We start from the raw sequence: 14,858 nt of genomic DNA on the forward strand, positions 1-14,858 counted from the left end.
CCTTACAATACTACAATGAAAGATGAAATGGTCAACTACGAAGGTTTCTTGAGTATATTTGCACTTTCTGATGAAAGGTTTTGCAAATAAACGCAATTCGTCAACTTACCCCTGCTGCCAACTAGCCTCGGTGTCCCTTATATAAATATATATATATATATATATATATATATATATATATATATATATACATTTATATGTATGTATGTATGTATATATATATATATATATATATATATATATATATATATATATATTTATTTATTTAAATATAATATGCATATGCACTCATCATCTTATATCAGTATTTAAAAAATGTAAACTTTTTTTATATGATATCTTGGTTAAACAACATTAAATGGCTATTGTTTTCTTTGCTAAGTAGAGACTTATTTCAGTTTTTTTACAAAGTATTGTTTCTTTACTAAGTATGCAGAGAATTACTTTAGTTTTTTTTGTGCCACTACTAATGGTTTAAAATAAAAAAAATCACTATCAACAACTTCTGCTTCCAAAGAATTTGATAATTCCATTTTTTCAAATTTATTTTCATTTAAAATATTGACTATATTTTAAACTATGTAACAAAATATTATAACTAACATTGAATTAGGACTTTTCATTTTTTAGTATTAGTCAGATGAAAACATTATATTTACTAGTTTTATTTTTATTAAAATTATATAATTTTTTAAAACTTTTTTCTTTTTAGAAACATTATTAACATATGTTTCAACATTTAAGTCAAGAATATTCACTTTTGATGACAAATTTTATATTACTGGAATAGAGATGAAAAATAATGATATAGTAAAAGAAACATTTGTTTTATCTGTTTTATCTTCTGATGTTTTTATTCAAGATCAATATTTATATGTTAATGAGGTAGTTTTTCTTTTACAATTCCAAGTACCTTAATGAATATTTTTTGTCTAAAATTTAAAAAAATTATTTATATAATGCTTAAGATATTTTTTCTTACATCATTAAATATTTCTTTTTTATTCTTAAAACTATTACCATGTAAATAAATTTGTCAAGCTGTATGTGGTGTCTATGCTTGACAAACTTGTTTTAAACTTTTTTTTATTACTTTTATCCTATATATATATATATATATATATTTCATGAAATGTCATTACAAATCTAATACTTATATAAAAACAATTCTTACCAACTTGTTATGGCGTTTTATTTTAAACATATCAATGCAAAAGTTTACAAGATAACTAAAGCTACTGCAACTGACATTACATTTAGATGCCATGTTTTACTATTAGTTAACATCAATGCAGGAAAAAAGATCATCTAAAAGTTGTTTAATTGCTCGTTTGAAAAAGCATTATTCAATACTAACATTCTCATCTATATATACAATCCATTTCAAAGTTAGCATCTGCTCTCATTATTGTATCTGTCATTTTCTTACTCTTAATTTTATTCATTCAATTTCATTCTCCTCTACAAATTTCTTATTTGTTTTTGTATGGAAAAATATTGTCATATTTGGACTTGTACTACTGTTGTTATAATTGTCTGGTTCTTCTAATGATGCACTTTCTCTTCTAGACAAGGTCCAAAAATTCATTGTAAACATGGTTGGTTCTGATCTATTTGCCAAACTTAAACCACTATCCGATTGGTGTAAGGTTACATCTCTTTTTCTTTTCTAAAAATACTATCATGGTTGCAGCTCAAATGAGCTATTGTCTCTAGTTCTATAAACTAAAACTTGTTTGGCTTGCCATATTGCAAAATTGCAATTTTTTACTGTTTCTGTCCTTTTATGCTCTATAAATATTTGTTCATTTAGTTCTTAATTGCAATCAATGCTTTAGAACTCCAACCCATATTCATGGTTTTCTTACTCATACAACATACAACTTTTCAAGTCTTCTGTCAATCATTTCTACTATCTCATGCCCAACATCTACCCATTATCAAAGCACTATGTGCATTGGTAAAACTTTCCATAGGTTTTCCAATACAGTTTTATATTTAGGTTTTATTTTTTTATTATTTTTTAGTATCAGTTAAATATTAATAACTTGGTATTTTTTTTTTTACATTAAGTTCCCTATTATTTGGTAAGTGAAACAAATATATATATATATATATATATATATATATATATATATATATATATATATATATATATATATATATATGTATATATATATATATATATATATATATATATATATATATATATATATATATATATATATATATATATATATATATATAAATTGTTTTCAACTTGCTCAATTTTTGTTTTAGTTTGAACTAGAGGGAGGAGAATATCAATACATTACATTAAATGGTATTACTATGGCAAATGTTTTGAATGTGACTTATTTAAATAATGCACCTGACATTCAATTTTATGGAAGTAAATGTAGGTATTTAAAACATTGTTCTGTTACTTATGGACTCAAGTCCATAAAATATTAAAGTATAAAATTAAAAGAAACTTATTTCACTCCTTTTAAATAAATACAATAAACTATAAATATAAATTTGTGTATGTATATAAGTGTGGGTGTTTGTGTGTGAGCGTGTATTTATATACGTGTATTTCTAGTATTATTAGATTACAATTTTTTGTCATGATTATTGTTATTTATTGAATTATTATTTGTGTTATCATTGTTATTATTGTTATTACTAGCTGTCTGGACCCATAAAATGGGTCATTGTCTTTTTATACTTTAGATATATAAACTTATTCCAGATATAATCTACTTATTTATATATTCTCAAATAAATGATAGAAATTTATTGATTTTTATTGATTTTTTTTACTTTAATAATTTTATTAATCAATATTGATATTTTAACATCTTTTTTAATGATATTTTAGTGTACGTGTCAAATTAATTAGGTAAATAGGTTCATAACATAAGAATCTTTTACGCAGATGATGAATACAAAATAAATTTCAAGTTGTAATTAGAAATTTTAAGTTTTGAAAGTTTCCAGCCCTTCCGTTAATTAATACTCCCTTCTCTTTATTAGCAGGTAATATAAGTTAGGGGGCATCCATAAAGTACATACATAACAGTTTCAAAAAAATTGTGTGTTTATTATTATTATTTATATAGTATATTATTATTTTGGCTCATGTTTCTATCATAATAAATCTTTTATGAATGCATTTATATATCACTCCAAATTTTTTATGATTCTGACTTGACTATTAATTATAGGTGATTAATACCACTCTTTTATTATTAAATTAATCAATAATGTAACAGAATTATTAATGCTGTTACCTTATTAATTACTATTATCATAATGTACTTTATTTTTATTAATGTTATTATTATTAACTTTACCTAAGATTAGTATATGTTCTTTTTGTAAATATCCATGAAGTGTAAAAACTATTTCAGAAATATATTAATTGATTGAAATATATCAACTCAGCAAAATTTTGATAGTTCCATCTACAATTTGTACATAAAAATGAATTCTTGAAGTATTTGCATTTTTGATTAAAGTTTTTTTTTAAATTTATTCCAGTAGTTGTTAGGAATAAAAAAATAAGCAAATAATGATTTAATAAAAAACAGCTAATAATTTATTTTGTAAAAATTTAAAAGTTAGAAATATTTCGAAAAAAAAACATGAAATTTCAATAGTTACATCAAAAGTAAACTTTTATACATTTTGTTTTAAATAATGACTTTTTAATTACTTTAGTTTTTAATAATGTGTGCTACCACCTTTTACACTATTTAATTCAAAGATTTGCTTTTTTATCCTTTTTTATAAGATTTTTCAAACAAACCTTTGAAATACTGTTTTATTCTAGTAGGATAGAAGTTTCAAGTTCTTTTATTGTATTATACTGTCGCAAATTTCCATATTTAGTTCATGCAAATATTCCTCATAAATTTTCAATAGGGTTCAAGTTGGGTAAGCATGATGGCCAATCAAAACATGTACATTTTTTTCCTGGAACCTCTGTTTTACACTTTGTTTCATGTGAATCGCCGCATTATCTTTTTGGAAAATTCTAATCACAGTAGATAAACCTTCACTAAACTTAATTAATACATCCTCTTAAAGATCTTTTTAATTTCTTGCATTCATTTTTGTTGTAATAAAACATATTGGAATTTTGCTGTGGAACTGAAGTGCAGCCCACACCATAACTGTCCCTCATTTAAAATTATCACTCATAATAATGCTATCTTTTTTTTTCAAATCATGTCAATAATACTTAAAACCATAAGGTCCATCTAAGTTAAGAATTTAAGAAAAAAAAACATAATTTTCCATATTGCATCCCAATGTGGTCCTTGGCAAACTTAATTCTTGCACTTTTATGTTTTTTTATAAATGGTGGTTTTGTGATCATTTTTTTCAACTGGAATTGCCTTGATTTTAATCAAATTTGTTGGACACGTCTTGTGGTAACAGGTAATTTCAGTTAAGTCCTTAATTGTCCTGCTGTTCGTACAGGGGATGACACCAAATGTAAAATGAAATAATATTGCCTTCTGGTTATTTTTTTATTTTTGCCTCTAGGGTGATTTTTGTTGTAATTTTCAGCCTCAATATTTCCATGACATAATTAATTAAGATTATCAAGATTAATTAAGAATAATAAGGAAATTAACATGGTTTCCATATTACTATTTTCTTATTTATTTATGACATGGTGAAAAACATAGAAAAAATCAAACTGCATTTTCTTTGTAGTTTTCAACATCTTACTTAGCTGTTCTTTACATCAGACTGAGAATATAAAAATTATCTGCCGAATGTAAATAAGTCACTTATCATTTTTACTAGATGCATTTTTTTTAATTTTGTTAAGTAATTCACTCCCTAGTACCATAATAATTCAGTATTTGTTGAAAAGAGAAAGACATGCAACATTGCAACAATGGGAAAGTGGCTCAGTATTAGCAGGATAGAATAGTTGTTTACAGTAAATAACTAAGTTATGTTGCAGTTAAAATATCATTAGTCACTACAAGTCCCAAGCTGTTAAAGTAGAGAGATCAGAGTCAAGATTGGCAACTATATAGTTTTATCATTGTTATTAAACAATATTTTCTTTCCTCTCAAGACTTTTTCTCAAGACAAGAAAAAAAAGTTTATAGTATTGGAGTATATAGATTTATCATTTTTATTAAATAATATTTTTTTTTTGTCATCATTATATCATTTATCACATTAAATGTATCACATAATCTGGTCTATCATTTATAACTTTAACTGTATCACATAGTTTGATCTAACCAGTCTTCTGACTATTATTGACATTTTTTTATAGCAACTGATGGTTGTAGGTGTTAACATTACTAACATAACTTTTTTACTGCACATTATCATTCTGTAGCCTTATTAAGAAAAAATTTGAACAAAAGAAACATAATAAATGTCATTAATAAATTTATGATTATGATTCATATTTTCATTTAAAATAAACTTAAAAATGTTCTTTTTTCCAACATTAACTGGATTTTTTTCAAGTTTGTTAATGAAAATAAAAAAACGGCAATTTTTTCCAATATTATATAGGGTTAAAAATTTCCTGGAAATTTTCAACTGGGGGAAACTTCTGAAACTTTTGGAAATTTTCAAAATAAGATAAGGAATTTTACAGTTTATGGGTAAAATTGTATGTGTTTTTTAGGCAGTTGTTATGGACAACTTTATGGTAAAATATTGTGAAGCAGATTATATAAATTTTAGAAAGCCCTCTTTAAAAAACACTTTATTTGGTATTTTGTTAAGTTTTTTTTTATTGTAACTATTTTAATTTGTTTTCAAAGTTTTCGAAAATTGTTTTATCCTGTCTTTTGCTAAGCATATTGATGTTCATTACTGTAGCAACCTTTGTTTAAGGCTAAGCATAATTTGCACCCCCATATTCAAAGGGGATGGGACATTTTTCAATGTCTATAAAATTGGCCTAAAAGTTACTGAAAATTGTAAAATTATATATATAAAGACTTGATTGAATATTTACAGTATTTTAAAATTTTTTCTTGTTTAAAAGATGTTATTTATTAATGTAAGACAAAAAGTTAAAAAAAATTTGTTTCTCAATTTGAACTATTTAAAAATATATTTAGCAATAAAAATAAAATAATTTTCGAGGTCATTAGTTCCTCTGCTAAGTTTAAATAAGTACTTTTAAGATTGAGTCTCACTCCCCACAACCTTGCTAAGGCAATTTTTACTTTATAAATCAATAAATTAAAAAATTATGCTATTTTTTAACATGGTTTAAATGTATACTGTATTTTTCAACCAATACTGCCAAGTGGGTGATTTGTGTGTACGTTTATGTTTTATAAGTATTATACAAAGCAAATTAATTTATTATTATTTTACTGAATATATAAATCAAATGTGTTTGCTAATGTCAATTTTAGATAAATTATTATAATCTAACACAGCTAGTGCATTTATAACATGTACCTTTTATAACAATGTTTTAAATGCAACCTTTATATATTAAAATCTTCCAATATTTTATAAAATTTTATATACAATTTTTACACATAAAAATTTTTGTTTCTAAAAAACACTACAAAATTAATACACAATAAAACTGTTTAATCTAAAACAGATTTTGTTCTTTGTATTTTGTGAATATTTTACACCATAGTTAACAGAAATAAAATCTAGAAATATGTTATACACAATCTCAAATGACAAGCTAACTTGGAAAAAATCTCCTTTTTGTTGTTTCATAAAGTTAGTATACGTATACAAAAATTTAATTACATATAAAAAAAATAAAACTTTAGCGTTTTGTTTTAAAAAAAAAATGCTTGATGCTTATATTTATAAACTTGATTTAAAGATTTTTTGCTTGTGGGTTTGTATTATTTAATATTTTTTGTTGAAATAATCAAAGAATTTCCAAATGTTACAATGATAAAATGTATATTTGTGAAACAAGGAAATGAATATTATAAAACTATATAAGTTTATCACAAAAAAGATTTTAAATATTTCCAAAAACTTGAGTAAATTTTCCCAAAAATTTTTAACCCTAGTATTATAAATTATTTGAAAAAGAAGTTATATTAAATAGTAAATGAAATACATTTAAACAATGAAAAAATTATTTATAATAAAAAAATTTTTTTTGGTGTGTTTAATAGATAATGTTTTGCTGTTTAAAAAAAATTAAAATTTTTTAAAGAATATAAAATTTTTTTTCTTTTTTTTTTTGATTATTTGAGTTGACTTGCGATGATGATGGAACAGCCACGAAAGTTTTAAAGATGTAAAATAAAAAATTGACATAAAAAAGTATAATAAATATGCTGTTTCTCTAAAAGGAATTTTGTAAATAGCTTCAAGTGGAATTTTATCAGTCTATGTTGTATCCAAAATGTGTGACATTTTTAAAAGGTTTAAAAATGCAGCAAAGCAAAGAAGATTGAAAGCATACTTATCTTTTTTATTTCTATCCTAAATAAATTGTTGATTGGCTTGATGCATATTAGGTAGATTCTAAAGCCATACTTAGAACATGTATCTTGCTAGCTGACATTTATATCAGATGGCTAAAAGCTTAGCAACTTGACCAACTAGCTGATACTGGCTGACCAATAAAATTGCTGGCTTCTGATTGCGCAAATTGCTCTGAAATATAATTAGTATTGTTTTTGACAAAAAGAAAACAAATTTAAGCTTAAATTAAGACAACTTTCATTTTTCAATTAAAATTAAAAATCAAGTTAGACTGATATTGTCATGAATAGAGTCATGTTCATGTTGGATGAACTTAAATTTCTTCTTTTTGAGTTCAAAATCAATCCAGTTAATGAAAACATGTACTCCACTGATACACTCGAGGTTGGTATACTAAAATACTCTTTTGCAAGCACTGGTAAGTGTGGATACTTTGCATGATGATTTCGCCAAAATAATAAACAGTCCAGTAGTTGAAGTAGTTGTTGCTTAGCGCTAGGACATGTTTTTGAATCTTTATCATTTTCTGACTCTGATATAACTAAAAACAGATAAATAAATTTAATAAAAAGTGATATCAATAATAAACAAATGATACTTGATGAACTCAATGAGTTGATAAAGTATTTCAAAATGTCTAACAATTATAAATAACTACTCCGTGTTCCACAATTAAATAATATAAAAAAATTAGTAGTTTTTATAATAAAATTTATTTGTGTTACAGTAATTTTTTCCAAAACAAAAACTTCTTTTATTGATGTTAATAGTTCTAAAGACATAGAATACCTTGAATTAAATCTAATTGGGTCACTTTTATATTTTAAGCATTCTCCAACAAACTTTCCTTTATTTTATCTCTTGTGAATAAAATTGTTGTGGCTGGATCTAAAAAACAGCATATTTTTGCAGAAGTTGACAACTTAAGTCCTTGGTCAATTTTTTTAGAGCAACATTCCTTTAGTTTTTTTATTTCATTCAAATTACAAGAATTAATTGAAAGAAGCTTTAGTATTTTGTGTTTAACTAATGGCGAAATAGAAAGTGAATTTCCAGCCGACTACATGGGTTAATGATTCAAACGGTTTTAAAAATTTAACCAATTCTGAAATCAAGGCTTGTTCATCATTATCTAAACAAAGATCTTGTCTACCACATTTTTTAAGTAAAATTTCTACAGGATCTAATAACTGGTTAATTGATTCTATCATAAAGAGAGTTTTATGATAAAATTATACAACTTGATAGTACAATATTTATAATATTTACAATATTTATTTAGAAATTCTAACCTTGTGAATTTTTGATAAATGTCCTGCACCTAAGGACTTTTTATTTTTCTATCAAAAATGTTGGCTATGGTAAGAATGTTCATCGTTGATAACTTTGCAATTTTGTGTCAATATTTAACCATAGTATTTCCATACTAATTAATTTAATATTAGTTTTTAAATCTCTAGAAGCTAACTAGTTGCATGCTAGATCAAAATAAAATAAATGTTTATTTGAATCTAGCATGCAACTGAGTAGTTTCATTTAGTAGAGTCAACATTTAAAAAAAAAAAAATGAATGGCAATATAAAGACAAATGGAAACATGGATTACTTTTGCAGATAGGGCCTTAAATAAGTAATAATGTTTATTTGGATCTAGTATAAATATATAATAAGTAGTAAAAGTAAATAAGTAATAAAAATAAAATAAGTAATAAAAATAAGATAAGTAATAAAAGTCAATTGATCATTGAGCTTCATTAAACAAAATACCAAAATAAAAACAAACAAACAAGAAATGTTAATATTATTTAGTTAAAAAAAGCAACATTAAGTTTAATATAATAGTTAAAAAAAGCAACATTATGCAACATTAATTTCTATTGGAAATTAACGTTATTTTAGGTGCATGTTTGATATTGCTTTGTTTTAAATTACAACTTTGAAACCAAAAAAATTTTTTTTTTTAACAATTAAAAAAAGTTTCATAAATTTAATTATAAAGATTATTTGAAGATATTTGCAGGATACAATAACCCTAAATCGAAAGTATTTTATTCAATAAAGGTTAATACAATTTTAAAATAAGTTTTTTTACTTGTTTAAAAGTGTTTTATTAAAGAATATTTTTTTACTGACTTAAGTAAAAAGTGTGGCGCTATACAAGGTTTAAAATATTATGTTCAGGTGAGAATTTTACTCATGTTTTGCTAAAAGGCAACATAAAAAATTCTCAGCAAACACAATGCATTGTGTTTGTTTCCTTAGTTAAACAAACACGATGCATTGTGTTTGTTTCCTAAGCAATAACAAAAAGATATTAAGTTTTATAATATTAAAATCTATAAAATTGTTTGTTTTATTTGTTGATTTTATGTTAATTTTTTATTTGTTTTTACTCTGCTGTTTATTCTTCGAAATAATTTGCTATGAAAAATTTATTTTTTCAAAAAAAATTTTTTTTTTAATAGAAAGTATTTTTGTAAATCTCAACACATTTTTTATTAATTTGTATGAATTTACAAAAAAAATTTCAAAAAACATGTTATTGCATATTTTGATTTTGTTTTTCAGATATTGGTATGACTTCACCAATTGTTTCTGCTGGGCTTGGGGGTTATGAAAACAAAGCTCAAGGAAATGGTTTTCAAATTCAGTTAAACAGTGATAATAACATTGTAGTTACAGTCGTTGCAAAAGACAGTATGTATGTAGCATACATGGAGAATCCAATTGCAGTCCCCTATACTCTGACAGTTGTATGGTATAAACAAAATGATACGTTGTTTTTGTATCACAATGATGATTTAATTAGTGTGGGAAACTATTCAAGTGTTTCTTCAAGACCTTGTTTGTATAATGAGTTTCTACTCGTGTATGCTGATTATTACAATTACTCAAATCTTAATGCAGCACTATCTGGAATTAGGATGTGGTCTACTCCTTTATCATCTAATGAGATATCTCGTTTATTTAACAAAACAGTTTCAGGTATTTTGTTTATAAACGCTTTTAAAGTGATTTCTAAGTGCAACAAACATATTCTTTTGTTTTGAAAAAAAAACAAATTATAAAAAATAATTATTAGTTCTGATATTTTATCTTTTACAATTTTTAATGAAAGCATTTATACTAGGAAGAAATAATCATAGAAATAACTAAAAATTAATGCCATTTTTACCCTATTTTTTGAGAAAACTAAACAGGTCGGCACTTACTTAGTAGAAATTTTTGTAAGATAATTGAATTTTGTAAAACTTGCTTAAAATAGAAATTAAATATTTAAGTTAAAATTAGTTTATTCAAATAAACTATTTTCACAAAGTAAAAATTTTCTTAAAATTTAAATGTCTTTAGCAGCCTCAAGGGAATCAAAATTACAAATAATAGATTTTTTTCATAGGATAGATTTTTTTCAATGTTTGCTTAAAAAAAAAAAAATTTATTAAAGAATAAAATATTCTGTCATATATTATAAAAAATTGCTAAAACTGAAAAAGATAAAGTTCATAAATTTCATAATAAAATATAAAGTTGATATGAATAGGGTTATATTTGATGAAAATATGATTATTTTAACAAGTTACTTATGATTTTTACAAGTTATTTTACGACCCATCAAGAAGTAAAAAAAGTAATTTTGTCAGCTATTTGAGCTAATTTTTTTTTTTTTTTTGTCGTTTTTTTTTGTTTTTTCAATTTTATAATGATGATGCAAAACACAATTTGTTAAAACAGTTTTAAATTAAAACCATTAAAAACCATGAAAGCAATATAAATAACTTGCTAAAGTTACAGTTTCTAGATTAGCAAGTTGCAAAGACCAAAATCTAAATCAAATAAAAGGAAAAATATTTGCAATAGTTATTCCATTATCCATTTTTAGAAAGTCTGTCAGTTATTAGTTTTATTAATTTTAAAAAATCTTTATTTGCGCAATATTCTGACTTTTAAGGCATTTGACATATTTGACATATCTGGCATTTAACACTGGTGTTACTAGCTCATGTAAACACGATTACATGTAATTATTATCATGTAAACACGATTGGATAAATCATGTAATTTTTTCTCTGCATATAGTGAACAAAGTCTTAGTTACAAGCATAAAACACACAGAAGTCTTACTTTGCTATCTTTGCTTTAAACTATTTTAAAGCAATTAATTTTAAATACTTAAATACTAACTTGATATTAAGACATTATTTTGTGGCCTTAAAATTGAACAGAATAAGTCTTGTGATAATGAGAATCATTTGTTTGGAATTAATTCTGTAAAAAAAAATGAAATATGCTCAAACATAAAAACCAGATTTCAAACAGTTTGAAATTATTTTGTTTAAAATAGTTGAAAAGATATGTTTATGAAAAAAGTATTATGTCCATGAAGTATAATTATATATATATGAAATATATATGGCACTAAATGTTTATAAAAGCAGTATATATAATTGTTATCTGTTTCATTTGAAACAATTTAATGTTTAACAAGTCAAATTAGTGATCAACTTTAAACTCCTAATTATTTTTTACAAATATTAAAATTATAGTTGTAAATTGTAGTTAAATTCAAAACCACTGAGCTCCTTGCAACTAAACCACTGAGCTCCTTGCAACTAAACCACTTGGCTCCTTGCAACTAAATAAATAAATATCCTCTACAATATTAATAAACTAAATAAATAAATATCCTCAACAATATTAATAAAGTATGTTAGTTATAGTATTTCAAAATTATTTTTTTAAAAAGATTTTTTTAAATACTAATTTTAATTATTGTTTTAAATAAATATTAATAATTTTCTGTTTGTAAATTAATATTACTTATTTAAAAATATAAAATTAAATATAATTTTCTTTAGTAAAATAAGTATTTTACTAAAGAAAAATCTTTTTTCTAGACTGGAATAATTTAGATGCAAAACCTCCATTAGGATTTAAATTTGGTTCAGATTGCTATTGTAAAAATTTGGTTTGCCCATGTGAAATGCTTGGTAAGTTTAAATAAGTAATTCATTTTTTTGCCACAATCAAATTTAGTTAATTTATATTTTTGGTTGCTGTTGGCAATTTTTTAAAAATTAAACTCTAGTCTTCGATAGAATTTTATTAAAATATTTAAAAAGCACTTTTTATTTAAACATTGTGCTGAAAATTGATTGCAGTAATATAACAGGCTGCAGAAAATATAACAGGTTTTCATTAATGAATAAACTCACTATTCTAACTTCTTTATTTTTTTGTAACTAAAAAAACCTTCTTAATAGATATCTGTTGCTTTTTGTTTACATAGTAAAATATATGTATAAAACTTTATACATATTTACATATATAATACTTTATATAATTTGAAATATAAATAGATATTTATTTTTTATACAACATAATAAAATATAATTAATACTTTATTAACAGTATTAAAAAATACCAAGGAAGCATAAAATGGATCAATCTTGCATGTGAAATTGAATTCTAAATTTATCTTAAAACTTAATTTCAAACTAAATGTGTTACAGCTTTTGTTTAAAAAAAGCAGATAAAATAAAACTCATTTTATTTTATTCAAAGTCATTTAAATTATGCAGATGACAAATAATGAAGACTTTGATTTAACAAATTCAGTTTTAAAATTAGCAATATATCAGTTTTGTCTTGGCTTTTAGATTACAATTTTAAATAATTGATTTGACTAATAAAAATATATAATAGTTATTTGAAACAATAGGTACAATGGGAAGGAAAGCCAGCATTTTAAATCAAATTTTCTTTTCCTTAAAAAGTAAAATCTTTATATTTATTAAAAAAAAAAAAAGATTTAACACTGTTGGTTTCACTGTTGGTCAATTTTATATTTGTCTGTCTTGGTTAATTTAGTATTTAAATAGTTTCATTATGGTCTACTAAGTTTCGATGAATCCCATGTTATCTATAATTGAGCACATATTTGTTTGTCCTGTCCTGTTTGTTAGCAAATTCACCAAAACAACATGTTAGTTACTAAATCACAAACTTAAAATTCTAAAAACTCATTAGTAACATTTTTCTAAACTTCATAATAAACTCCTTTATTAAGAGTAGGAATGGCTCTTTCACATATTTTTTTTTTACTTGTACGAGTTAGTAAGTTTTTATCAAAAAGTAAATTAATCAAGTAATTTTAAACGTTTTATGTAAATTTACATTTCTGTATAAGTAATTAATTTTTTTGAAATGACTTTTACTTAATAATGTAAGTTTTTTTACTTTCAAAAGTTATGTAAAAGAAGATTACACCAGAAAGTAATTTACTTTTACATGTAAAAGTAAGTCACATGAAAAAAGCTGTTTACTTTTACATTTTAAAGTTAATTACTTTTGACATAAAAGTTCCTTAAACTGTAGTTTACATTTACCTATAAAAGTAACTAATTAAAATAAATTATATAAAAAAATAACTTACATATGAAAGTATATTTCATAAAAGTTATATGCTACCAAATGTAAATTAAATATACAAATAAAATAATATTTTTTAAGTAGGAGTTTTTTATTTTAAAAGCAATAACAAATCTTTATTAAAAATAAATTATATTAAATAAAATTTAAATTACATAACCTTACATTTTATATAATTTGTGAAGTAAATTAAAAGTAATTTATACAAAGTAAATTTACTTATATTTTACAATAACTTAGACAGGATCTTGTACAAAAGTAATGCAAAAAATGGATAATATTTTTTAAAGTTATTTTATTTATATATTAAAAAATAAAGTTATTCAAAATTTCTGTTATTTATGCAATATTTCTTTTGTTTTAGTATGTTATTTTAAGAAAAGATTTCTCTATATTTTCTAAAATAATCTACTAAAGCCGGAGAATTTGGATTTCATCTACATAAATATAAATTTTTTAGATATATTCTTAAAAAATACAAATTTATAATTGTCAACTAAAATAAACTCAAACTTCAGAAAAACACATGATCATCAATTTTTAATGACAAGTTTTTAATGCCTTAATTATGTACCTATATTTAGGGGCTTGGCAATAAGACTATTTTTGTCTTCTTCTTGCCCCCGCCATTCGAATATTTTACAAAGGAAAATAAATAATTTGTAACAGCTAATTTCAATAAATAAAAAATTATAAAAATTTAAAATCAACCACTTCATTAAAGAATGTCTTTATGTAATTAAAAAAAAAATCAATGACGAAATTATATTTGAAAAAAAAATTATTTTGATAATTATCAAATTAATAATAATAAAAATAAGAATAATTTAAACAATAATATAATATTTTTGAAAAATACAAATGATCTTGTAGACCAAAGTTACTTATAAAGAGTTAATTTTCTTCATTATTCCTTGACAAACTTTAAGTCTTATTTGAATACTTTTTCATGAAAAAAGAGTTAAATTAATTTTTGCT

The 14,858-nt window shown here is 23.1% G+C and overlaps 1 protein-coding gene across 4 annotated transcripts in view; it reads left to right on the top strand.

Moving 5' to 3' along the window:
* Window positions 1–14,858, top strand: part of LOC105849170 (uncharacterized) — a 209,399-nt gene that overhangs the window by 104,577 nt on the left and 89,964 nt on the right. For all 4 annotated transcript variants that reach the window (XR_010642513.1, XM_065813632.1, XM_065813633.1 and 1 more), the window contains 4 exons: window positions 713–885; window positions 2,281–2,398; window positions 10,020–10,436; window positions 12,347–12,439. Coding sequence is in view for 3 of the 4 variants with exons in the window: in XM_065813632.1 (XP_065669704.1) it covers window positions 713–885; window positions 2,281–2,398; window positions 10,020–10,436; window positions 12,347–12,439 (801 nt within the window). In the remaining variant the exon portion in view is untranslated. The remainder of the gene's footprint in view (window positions 1–712; window positions 886–2,280; window positions 2,399–10,019; window positions 10,437–12,346; window positions 12,440–14,858) is intronic.

This window comes from Hydra vulgaris, chromosome 12, assembly GCF_038396675.1.
Source record: "Hydra vulgaris chromosome 12, alternate assembly HydraT2T_AEP".
NCBI lineage: Eukaryota > Metazoa > Cnidaria > Hydrozoa > Anthoathecata > Hydridae > Hydra > Hydra vulgaris.